Source organism: Juglans microcarpa x Juglans regia, chromosome 5D (assembly GCF_004785595.1).
Source record: "Juglans microcarpa x Juglans regia isolate MS1-56 chromosome 5D, Jm3101_v1.0, whole genome shotgun sequence".
NCBI lineage: Eukaryota > Viridiplantae > Streptophyta > Magnoliopsida > Fagales > Juglandaceae > Juglans > Juglans microcarpa x Juglans regia.
In genome coordinates this window covers 11,383,462-11,394,427 of record NC_054602.1, presented here as the reverse complement: position 1 = coordinate 11,394,427, position 10,966 = coordinate 11,383,462, and the positions used below count along the sequence as shown (strand labels likewise).

Here is a 10,966-nt window from a genome sequence, read left to right as displayed (position 1 = left end):
CAATAGAGTTATTGGAGGATAAATCCAAAGCAAGGATGGGGTTCTGAGATCTGTTTTTCAAACTTGAAAACAAAGGCTATCAATATTAATGGAAGCATAAAAGAGTCGTTTTCCACGCCTACATGGTTACAGAGACCGATCCTGGCTTTGGAATCTATGGATCTATTTGCACATGGATCTATCTCCACATGTGCAAAAAGTTACTGAAGACAAGATATTGGCAAAGTTTAACCCAACAATATCAACATCATGTTCTGAACTGCAGCATCATGCATTTAATGTACTGCAAAATTATAAAAAGGGTATTTATCCTGACAAACATTAATCTCCTAATATTTATGTATAGTATGTATTTCAAAAGCTTAGAATAACATGAAAATATTTCATATAATTACAGTATAGCTTAACAAGTAAGATGCTAGAAGTAAGCATGCTTCCCAACGTCACAAGGTTGGAAGAAATGCTAATACTACAAAAGCAGAGAATGATGATTCTTCACTGGTTAAATAATTCAGTACTCGAGAGACCCCACAGACGTTATCCCAGAGCTCAAATTTCTTGAGTCCTGCCGGTTTGCATAGTCATCGCAGCCGGTATTAGACAGCCTCTGAATTGGTACTGAGTTCAGAAGCTCTGAGTCTCGCCTGCCCATTTGCTGCACTTCCTGGGGTGACAGGATCTTGATACACCACACACTGTTTACAAATTCCCTGGAGTAAAAAGTATAAACTTATCAGGATTCGCTAATTGAGAGTGAAGTCGAGATAGAACTTTTCCAAATATTTCTATTGACAGAATGACAACCATTTACAACATCACACACTTGTATTATCTTAAACCATTTCACATGATCACGTTAGTATGTATTTTGATACATTTCTATTCCATTTACTTGTGAAACATGCCAGAAAATTTATGATATCAGATGTCTACCTGAGTAAATTAGAGTCTTAAGCTTTGAGACGCAAGCCGCTGCCTATAATCCACAAACTTATGTTCCCAGATAACTTTAAAAGTATTACTAGGCTTCTTGAATTCTTTTTATTTTAGGAAACAAACAACATAAAAGGTGTGAAACTCACGGCCAGGGGTCATCGCCGAGCAGAAGAACATCATTCTCCCGGTCGACAAATACAAGCTGCCAGCCTGATCTCTGAGGGTCCTCCAACTCGCCTTCAAGGCCAAACATACGAGCTAGCTCACCGCGCAATTCATGATAACTACTAAATTTGGTGATATCCAGTGACCTACCAAAGGACCCCGACTTGTAAACCTGTCAATATTTACATGACTCTAATCAGAGACAGATCAAAATGCACATAGATAAGATAATAGATCTGATATAAGAGATTGCGTATATAATAGATCTGATATAACAGATTGCGTGTATAATGGAAGGCCTATAATAAAAAACAACAATTCATTATGTAAATTCAAGAAGACAGCCCACCTTAACAAAGGCTCTTGTTGGTGGGTTTACTTGGCCCACATTTTCTGGAGACTGCAGGAAACTAGATTCATCGATGCAACTGGAAGGTGTCATCGCTGGATTTAGTGAGAAATCAGTGCCTGCAGTACTCATATAATTAGAAGACGAGAAGGGTATGGTTGTGGAGTCACTCTCGCTGCCAACTCCCCTAAGACCTGACATCCCATTTTGCATTAGAAGAGATGACGACTCTATATTAACGCCAAATAGAAGATGGCTCTGAGGGTCAGTACCTCCTTGGTCAATGGAGCACTCCCTACCAGGAAAAGGTGGCAATGAAATAGAATTTGGAGAGATATTAGTCTGGGGCAGACCCAACTTCTCCACTTGGGGCAAAGCACACTGAGAAGCTACAGGAGAAAGAAGAGGTTCAACCGCAGCTCGTTTTGATGGCCAAGCAGCAGAAGGAATCAATGAGTTATTTCTTGAAAGGTTGAGAAGGTGGGTTGATTCATCCTGGGGATATGAACCCAGAAGACTGTGTAGAGGAGAAACAATTGGGCTGGTCACAGGATTCCCATTCGAATCAGAAAAACTCTGCTGTTGGCATAGCGAAGAGATTGCTTGCAAGGATGGTGACTGAGATTGAGAGGATGAAGCAAACTGTGATATTGTAGAGACAGTACTTGAAATCTGTTGATGGCCAAGTAGTTGCTGGTGTTGTTGTTGCTGCTGCTGCTGACTATTGAATGAGTGCTGATGCAACTGTTGCTGGAGAAGCTGTGATTGAGTTTGACCCTGAGAGTGAGATTGATGCTGGTTTTCTTGAACACCTTGCTGAAAGGCCTGCTGAGATTGTGACTGCTGCACCATCTGGGGCTGCATCAAAGCAGAAGACCTACTTTGGAGATTCTGTGGTTGCTGGAATTGCAAAAGGGATGTATGTGATGGTTTAGAAGGATCTACAGCTCTCATCTCCTGAAGTGCAGCAGCAGCCATAGCTTGATACATATCAGTATGCAAACCAAGCATGGAAGCATCAAGCCTTGGTTGAATCCATGGCGTGACCCCAATTCCCTGAAAGTTCAAAGGTTGGATTCCACGATCTCCATTATCTCCTCGTAGCCACATAAGAGGAGAGTTAATTCCCAGATCATCCTCCTTAATGCCTGGGAGAATAACACAATAAAATTAATAAATGAGTTGAAACTCGCAACCTAAACTGTGATGGTTAAATGAAACGGCTGTCCAGGAGGGAGGGGAGATAAAAGCGGAACTTGAAACTCTCATAGGATGTCAGCATATATGTATGACTACCACAGTACCATGGAAAGATGGAAATCCTGGTTGCCAAGGTCGCTTAAGCCTGAGAGGAAATGGAGATGGATACATGGGGAACGTTGTCAATGGTTCAATCTCCCATAGGGACACCCTTGGCTGTCTCTCCCCTGCTGTGGATTCATCCCAGCCAACCTGCAATTATCAGGTGAGAGACATTCTCAATTGGATCTAACAATCTGAAGGAAACTTTTCACTAATTCATACAATAAAAATAGCTGTTCTCAACAAACCTTGACAGAGCGCCAATGTGAATTCAACCACCTAACAGGATCCAAGTCACTTATGCTGGTTATCGTACCCATGTAACTGGATAATAATGTGTGATGGTTAGTCTATATTTTCACACTTATAAGTTAATGTCTTCTAAAGATATTTATCAGATCAAGAAAAGAATAATAAAACTGAAGTAGACAACAATATGTGGATCATGAAGGCATTAAATGGGAGCTCAATCCAAAGTGTTACTATGAACTCCATATCAAACCAAATCATAGTTTACTAAAGAGCGTTTGTAAAAGCACTCCTGACAGTGTAGAATGTACCACAAAGTTACAATTAATTTTACTCTGTAAATATTCCATGAAATAACATATCACGGTTGTCTCTAAATTGAGATATTTATTACAATTATAGTCTAGGAAAAAGGCACAAACATAGTGACTAACTAGAGTCTGAGACCTACCGACGGACACTTGATTCTTCTGTTTCAAACAGCATCCTAAAGCGCATGCCGACCGAAACACGAGTATGATAGACTGCTTTAACGTACTTAGCCAGTGGTATGACAAATTCTGACGGACTAGCCCTGAATTAAGAATTAAAGTTAAATGTGAATTTAAAGGAAACCATTAATTAAATCTTCCAAAACACTGACAATTAATCCTACCTTGGGTTATAGAATATCGTGAAACGGCTGTTTGTTGCAGCTGCATGAGCGGCAGCAGCAAGAAGGCCCAAGTGCATGCTATCACTGGATAGAACTGATGAAGGCATCACAGTTTGTGGTCGATTAGCTCGCCGAATGCCAAGAAGTAATTGATTCTTTTCATTCCTGATGAAGGGAAAGACATCAATCAGACCTTAGTTGTAATATTTAAAAATTTTCAGGGGTTGAGATGAAGAAAGAGCAAAAGAAAAATGCAATCTCTATGCCTAAACCAAATAAAAGTCCAGGATGCAGTGGCTGGAAATTATTCTCAGCAAGTCTATCAAAGGGAGTTTTAGCTCAACATATCATATATTGGGTTTTCCTCTGCACCTATTGCCATATATTTATGACTGTCAAGGGCAATGAATAAGTTACACAGCTTGGATCACCCAGATAAATTTTTCAGGTCGCGGGGATATTAACAAACAATTATTACAGAAAACTGGAGGATTAGCAAACTGCCTACCAGATAAAAAGCACAGAGTCGCCAGCAACAAGTCTTTTAGCACTTACAAATACACTCCATCCTGTCGTAAGGAGGTGCCTTTTCGGCTGGCCTGCATGAAGGAAAATAACTTGTATGAGTGTTTATTGTAACTTGCAAATGAATCAAATTTCTTAATTTAGTGGAAAGTACAACAAACTTCCATGACACATTATAAACAGCCTTACAAAGACTGAAATTAGCTCAAAAAGCACACTACAAAAGTCTAGACAGGTAGCTTATACTGATTACTAAGGATTTAAGCTTAATTCTCACCATCAGCTGATTGCTTCTCTTTTATATTATGAACAGGATTTCAAAAACTTGAAAACCAAATAATAATAATAATAATAATAATGGTCTTCTGAAAAAACATACCACGAAATATATGTCTAAATTTCCATTCATTATCATGCAGATCCCTTGCAATTAACTCTTGTGCTGGAGGCTGCTGGGAGAAGTCCTGAAGGTCGGAATTACCATGTTAGAAACAAAATAAGAGATTGTGAACCACAGAATAGTAAAAATTTGATGATTATACTCATACAGTTCAAAAGCTTTACCAGGGGAGGGAACACTTTTTCAGCTGCTCGGCGAGGAACAGAGAAACCTCCATGAGTGCTTGTGTCGCTGGCTGTCAAGGTTTTACAAAAATAATTTGTTGGCTGCTTGCTGGGGGTGCCCAACTCTGCTGGGAGGTAGGCATCCTTTTGCTCTTGCTGCAGATTAAGATCATTGTCAAATGAGAACCGGTCAATAAGGAACAAATCGAAACACCAATCAACACACAGCAGCATACCGGATTCAGTGGCTGCAAGGTCATCTGTGCGTATACTTCATCTGTCTCAATATCTGCCTGAAGTTACACAAATTTAGAGCCATTAGGCACAGGCCTACAGGAATGTACAGGAATGTACAGAAAACCAGAACCAATAAAACTAAAAAACGCTCACATGCATGGTCACATTGTGAAGTTGACAGATAAGTTGTGGAGGCAAACTTGGGTAGTTAGGAATATGGGCATCAACTTCCCTGTTGGTTGATGCAGCAACCTACATTGAAGCATTGAGATACTTGTGGTCTTAGAAAGGTTACATGTACGGATTTTAACCTCATAATAAAGATTCTGGCTTTTAGAAGAAATAAGTAGCATGTCTATCTTCAACAATTAACACGCAACAATTTTTACCCACAGTCACGATTACCAATTACAAACAAATAACACGGAAAAGACAAGATAGGGTTGAAATTGACTAAAGCTCAAGAGAAAGGGAAAAATACCAGCAGAAACAGTGGCAGATAAGGGGGACGGAACCCCCCCCCCCCCCCCCCCCAACAAAAGAAAAAACTTTCTGGATTTCTGAACCCTTAATAGTGACATATAACCTACAACTTTCCCCCATTATATATACACATGGCTGCCTCTAAATTTTCCCCCCTTATTACACATGACCACCTCTAAATTTGTGGACCCCTTCATTATGATATTTAATATAACTTTTGTCCCATTATTTGCATGCGAGTCCTCTACCGGTTCTTCATCAATAGCATCTTTTCTTTTTCGATTGATGCCTTGTAATTTACATATAATCTCTCCCTCTATTACAACCATGTATTTTTAGTCATGTGTCCTTTTTTTTCATTTTTTTAATCTTCCTAAAAGAAGCAATAGATATGTATAAACTTAATAATCAACACTCAACTGCCATAAGCATTTATATACAAAGTACTCATTTAATTTATACATGTGCAATTAGACTTTAATGAATAAATTTACATGATTTTCTTGTATATGTTTCTTCTTCTAGATATGGATCACTCTTGTATATTTTCCGTGTACTTAGGTTGCATCTTTTGTGCTTTTTAATAAAAGAATCATATTCCCTATATGTGAAAAATAATAATTATACTTGCGCAATATATATGGGGTGAATCAACTTAAGACATAGCCTTGCATCAATTGCTACACGTTTCATTTCCCGTATTAGCATATTATCAAACTCGTCAACTGTGTGCTTATATTTTCATGCTCAAAATTATTAACTCCAACCAAAAGAAACAAGGGGAGAGATGAGGCGGGAAGAAACAGGAAATCTCAATCTCAAGGATTTCAAGCACAACTCGCGCACCCATTTAAGAGGATCAGCTTCAAAATCCATTACTGCAGTAACTAAATCTATGCTCACACATACCAACCTGCTCACTGTGACCCTGGGGAAAATAAACAACACGGCTTCCTGCAGCCGGTAGCGAAACGAGAGGACCCGCACAAGCATGCCAGAGTTCAGAATTTAGAACTCTCTTCTCCCCTGCAAAAATAGTTTCAGTGGAACAAGTTTCAAGAAGAATACATGTAATTGTAAATCTGGATATTATACCCACCAATTAAGGAGAATAATCCATTACTATTAAAAGAATATTCCATCAGCATGGCTTCATTGAGCTCATGTCAAACGTTAGGTTCCAGAACCAATTAAGTTACCAGATTCTGGCTACAACACAGCCAAATTCCAAAGGGCGGGAAGCAGACAATAATTTAGCTAGATTCAGCCAAATTAACCTCTTGTTGTTCAGAATAGGGAGAAGAGGAAAGAAACTACAGCAGTAAATGCTAAGTTTCAAGCAATTCAGGGGTCCAAGAAGCAAAAGGAAAAAGGAGTAAGAAACAAAAGCTTAATTTAAACGGAATTATCCGCTGTCTTGAATTTTTAACATCTTTACTTCCTATGCCTTTGCTACTCTTTCCAGGAAGCCACTGAACCCCCATGGACATACCAACTTGTATAAGTAAATCACTGAACCCCCCGGGACTCAAGTCTAAAGCCTCAAAAAATGAACTTTCCTAGAAAATTGGTAAGAAAGAAAGTGAGCGAGAGACTAAAAATAAAAGGAAGTACTAAATCCGCAAGAAAAATTTAGCATACCTTCCTGGGTTTGAGGACTAAGACCAGCTGAAGAGAGCCTCATTTCCGGGGATGATCCAAAAGTACTTTAAACGTCAAACTTGAGCTCACAACTAACTATCCAACCCACCCTTAACCAAAACTATTAAGCACTAAATTACCCGCAGAAAAACTCCGAGACTGCTGAATAATCCTTTCAACTGCTTTCCTTATACTGCACAATAGCATATCTTTACCTTTCCCTACCATTCAAAACCCAAAACCCATTGAAGAGGACAGAGCTGAGAACAAGATTACAGAGTATGAACCTTTATGCAAAGCCAAGCCTATATTAAACCCCCTCCTGAATCTTCAACCGAAGCCGGTTCCACTGCAAAGCACAATCGACTTCAGCCTCATCCGCTCCTTACAGTCCTGACCCTCAACCCCCAAAGAATCCTACTGCAAATCCACGACTTCATGCTACAATCTTCAGCAAATAAACCTCAACATTCAGCTCCAAACCTCAAGTCACTCGTTCAACCTCTTACAAAAAAAGCTTGGTTTACAGCTCGATAGTTGACTGGTTCCAGAACCCAATCGACCCAATCTCAGATAACCGATTTTATTTTTGGCACAAAACCAAGACAACCCACAAACTAAAGCAGCCAAGTACGCCACAGAGAGACCAGATCTCAGCCTTAATGCCCCAAAGCTGGCTGTGGCGTGAACCCCAGAAAAAACCAGATCCCCATACAGAACCAACCCAGAAGAGAGTTACACGCAAACAGCCAGGGCAAGCATTTTCTGGAGCAGACTGAAGTTACTTGATAAGAAACTCATCACTGTTCAAAACATCGTTACCCATGTCTTACAGAGCATTTTTTTTTTTTTTTTTTTCCTTGGGTCCTGGCTTCAGAGTTTGAGCCAATCCGACTCGGTGTTTCTACAAATGGAAATGGAGGACTGCTGATTCTTGTGGTGGTGGTGGTAGTAGTACTACCAGTCCTCTACTACTACTACTGCGTGGTGGCTATGCTATCACTATTGCTTTACCACTTCCTTTCTCTCTCTGATCCTCCAATCAATCAACATACAACCGCCATTATTTTTCGGTGTCTTTTTTATACCAGGAAAAAGAAAAAGCATAGACTCAATGAGAGAGAGAGAGAGAGAGGGTGTGTCAGATTTTTTTTTTTATAGAGAGAGGAAGAATTGTTTAGCGACTTTTCATTCTCATCTCAGAGTTTCAGACCACTTTAGGAAAGATAATAAAACAAGGCTCCGAGTTGAACAATTTTACCATACCTACCATCTTCACAAAAATAAATCACTCTGTTTTTTTTAATATAATTTATTTTCTTCTGAATTTCATACATATATATATATATATATGTTAGAGAGAGCTGCATTATTTCTTTCCTTCTTTTTCCTTTGAAAAGGAAAAGTGTATGTAATTTCCTTTAGAATTTAACGTGCATGGAATGATTAGCTAGCACTGTCTGCACAGTACGCTGATGGTTGCTGTTGCAAATTGCAAGTTGGCACTCTACCATATAAAGATGGGCCAACTTGGTGAGTCCAACTTACAATAGGGTAAAAAAATTACTTCCTACCATTGCAGCATACAGCTTTAGGCATAGTTTGAATACAAAATATTCTCAATCTATTTTATCTTATTATTATAAATTTTTTTTAATTTTTATATAAAATATAATAAATAATTTAATTTTTTCAAATTTCAAAATAATAATAATATTAAAAAATAATATTCTAACAATATTTTATTCAACTCATTTAAAATCATATTCATCTCACTGTTTAAATGAACCCTTAATTTTCACTGCATGGTGACATTAAAGTCTCAAGTAATTAAAATTCATGCATTTCACTTTTTAGAGACATACTTAAGTTGCACATCTTTGATAGTTTTATATGTCAATCATTTAAATGAACAGTTAATATTCTTTAAACGATCAAGAATGAGAAAAAAAAATAGGCATGAAAGATAAGATTGGTCTATTTATTATTTACCAATAGAAATAGATATATAGTTTCATAAAAGTGATAAATAGATATGTGTTTATCAAATAAATGCTTGTTTGCTAAGAAAGATAGAGAAAGTAGGAGGGGTGGGCACCCATTATCATGTTGTGCTCAGAAAAAGAGAAAAAAAAATATATAGTTAGTGATTCAAAATTTAAACTCAAGAATATGAAAAAAAAAAAAGGGGAAAAATATGGTTTCAATGATTCTTCACATGGGAAAGATGTAGGGATGGGGAGGTTCCATTGCAAGAATAGAAAAGGGTAATGCCTGGTTTAGCACTTCCTCTTACATAGTCTTTTTGACTTTAGCCCTTTCCTGTTCTTGTTGATATGATTCTGCCATAAATTTTGACAAAGATAACTAAGGAACCAACTTTAAGGAACAATGGAGAAGAAGAACATGCAAAAGGATTATGAACATTATAAGGTGCATGGATGAGGAGATAGATATTTTATTGAATATTAATGATAGATGAGATAGAATTTTCCATCCATCTATCTTTCATTTGGTCCACCCATTTCATGTGTGCACTGTTTTGGATACCCCTATTACAGAAGACTTTTAGGTTTTTGTGTCCATCATCTCATGAATTGAATCTTCAAGGAATTTATAAGATTGCAGCAACGTGGTTTCATGCATGGGACCATATATAATATTTCCATTTTAATTAATATTTATTTTCAATACTAAGACCACCAAAGTTAGGCTTCTAATTAACGTGACCATAATAGTTTTTTTCTCCCTCAATTGAAGTAGTGGATCCCTAGCTAGGGTTTCCTTGATGACCTATGAAGAAAGGTGTAGCTATAATGCACAAAGGTAATTTCTTTTAGGGTCTTCGATCGGTGAGGGGGAGAAGTCGACCACACGTACAAAGATATTCTTTATAACCACACTTGTCAAAAAGTGGAACCGCAAACTGGTTTTTTTTTCCTCATGAATTTCTTCTCCTTTCTGTCCGTTTCCTACCCATGATATATATTTATGTTATCATGAACATTTTGTTCTACCCATGCAGAGGGAGGTAAAAAGAACAGCACTAGTCTCGAGTCTCGATCCCAGTTGTTCATGAACATATGAGAGGAATGGTGTCAAATAAACCATAATCTTAGTCAATGCTGTGAATTAAGTACTAGTTACTGCTAATATCTAAATATACTTGGAAGGACTTCTCTCATCACTAAAACATTTTTCTCCCCCCTCTTGACTAAAAACAACTTCCATTATTGGGAGAGATGCATGCACGAGATCTTTTTCAGTACTTAAAATCGTTGCAAATATCCCTATTAATCATTGCATTTGAGCATTTTTTACGATTTTTAATTCGTCGCATCTTTGATGAAATCAAAGTGTCTTTTTTTATCAATTTCAGCAATAGGCAAAAAAGTCACAAAAAACTACTATTTTTTGTATTTTTGTCTATCTCAACTATGTGAAAAATTGACAGAAATGGCCTTTTTCGTTTACCATCAAATCGTTAAGAAAAGCCAATTGTGTCGATATATCATCGCAAAAAGTTCAAAATCGCCGCAAATAATTTGATATTTTTCTAGCGATTTTGAATTCTCGTTGTGATTATATATTTCCAGCAAGTATTTTTCGCCAAAAAAGATTATTTTCGACGATCTATAATCGCTGCAAATAAGTTAAAACGAAGAAAAAAAATTGTGCGGTGAATTTTGATCGCTGAAAAAGGTTTTTTAGAAAATAAAAAAAATACACAAAACAGAATACATAAAAAAATGTATTATACATCCAAATTATATGTTATTGCTCAAAAATACAATTGCACAAGTAGAAAATACAAAACTAGACTTACAAATGATCTAAAAATCAATAATAAGTGTCACCAA

The 10,966-nt window shown here is 37.4% G+C and overlaps 1 protein-coding gene across 1 annotated transcript; it reads right to left on the bottom strand.

Moving 5' to 3' along the window:
- Positions 1 to 250: 250 nt before the first annotated feature.
- Positions 251 to 8,222, bottom strand: LOC121266491 (auxin response factor 6). Its single transcript, XM_041170328.1, has 14 exons — positions 7,107 to 8,222; positions 6,379 to 6,491; positions 5,136 to 5,234; positions 4,982 to 5,038; positions 4,746 to 4,901; positions 4,561 to 4,645; positions 4,165 to 4,255; positions 3,657 to 3,821; positions 3,453 to 3,575; positions 3,001 to 3,076; positions 2,755 to 2,902; positions 1,451 to 2,598; positions 1,083 to 1,273; positions 251 to 710 (listed from the first exon to the last, which is right to left on the bottom strand). Exons 1-14 carry the CDS (start codon positions 7,147 to 7,149, stop codon positions 512 to 514), a joined length of 2,694 nt encoding a protein of 897 aa, XP_041026262.1. The 5' UTR covers positions 7,150 to 8,222; the 3' UTR covers positions 251 to 511.
- Positions 8,223 to 10,966: the final 2,744 nt, after the last annotated feature.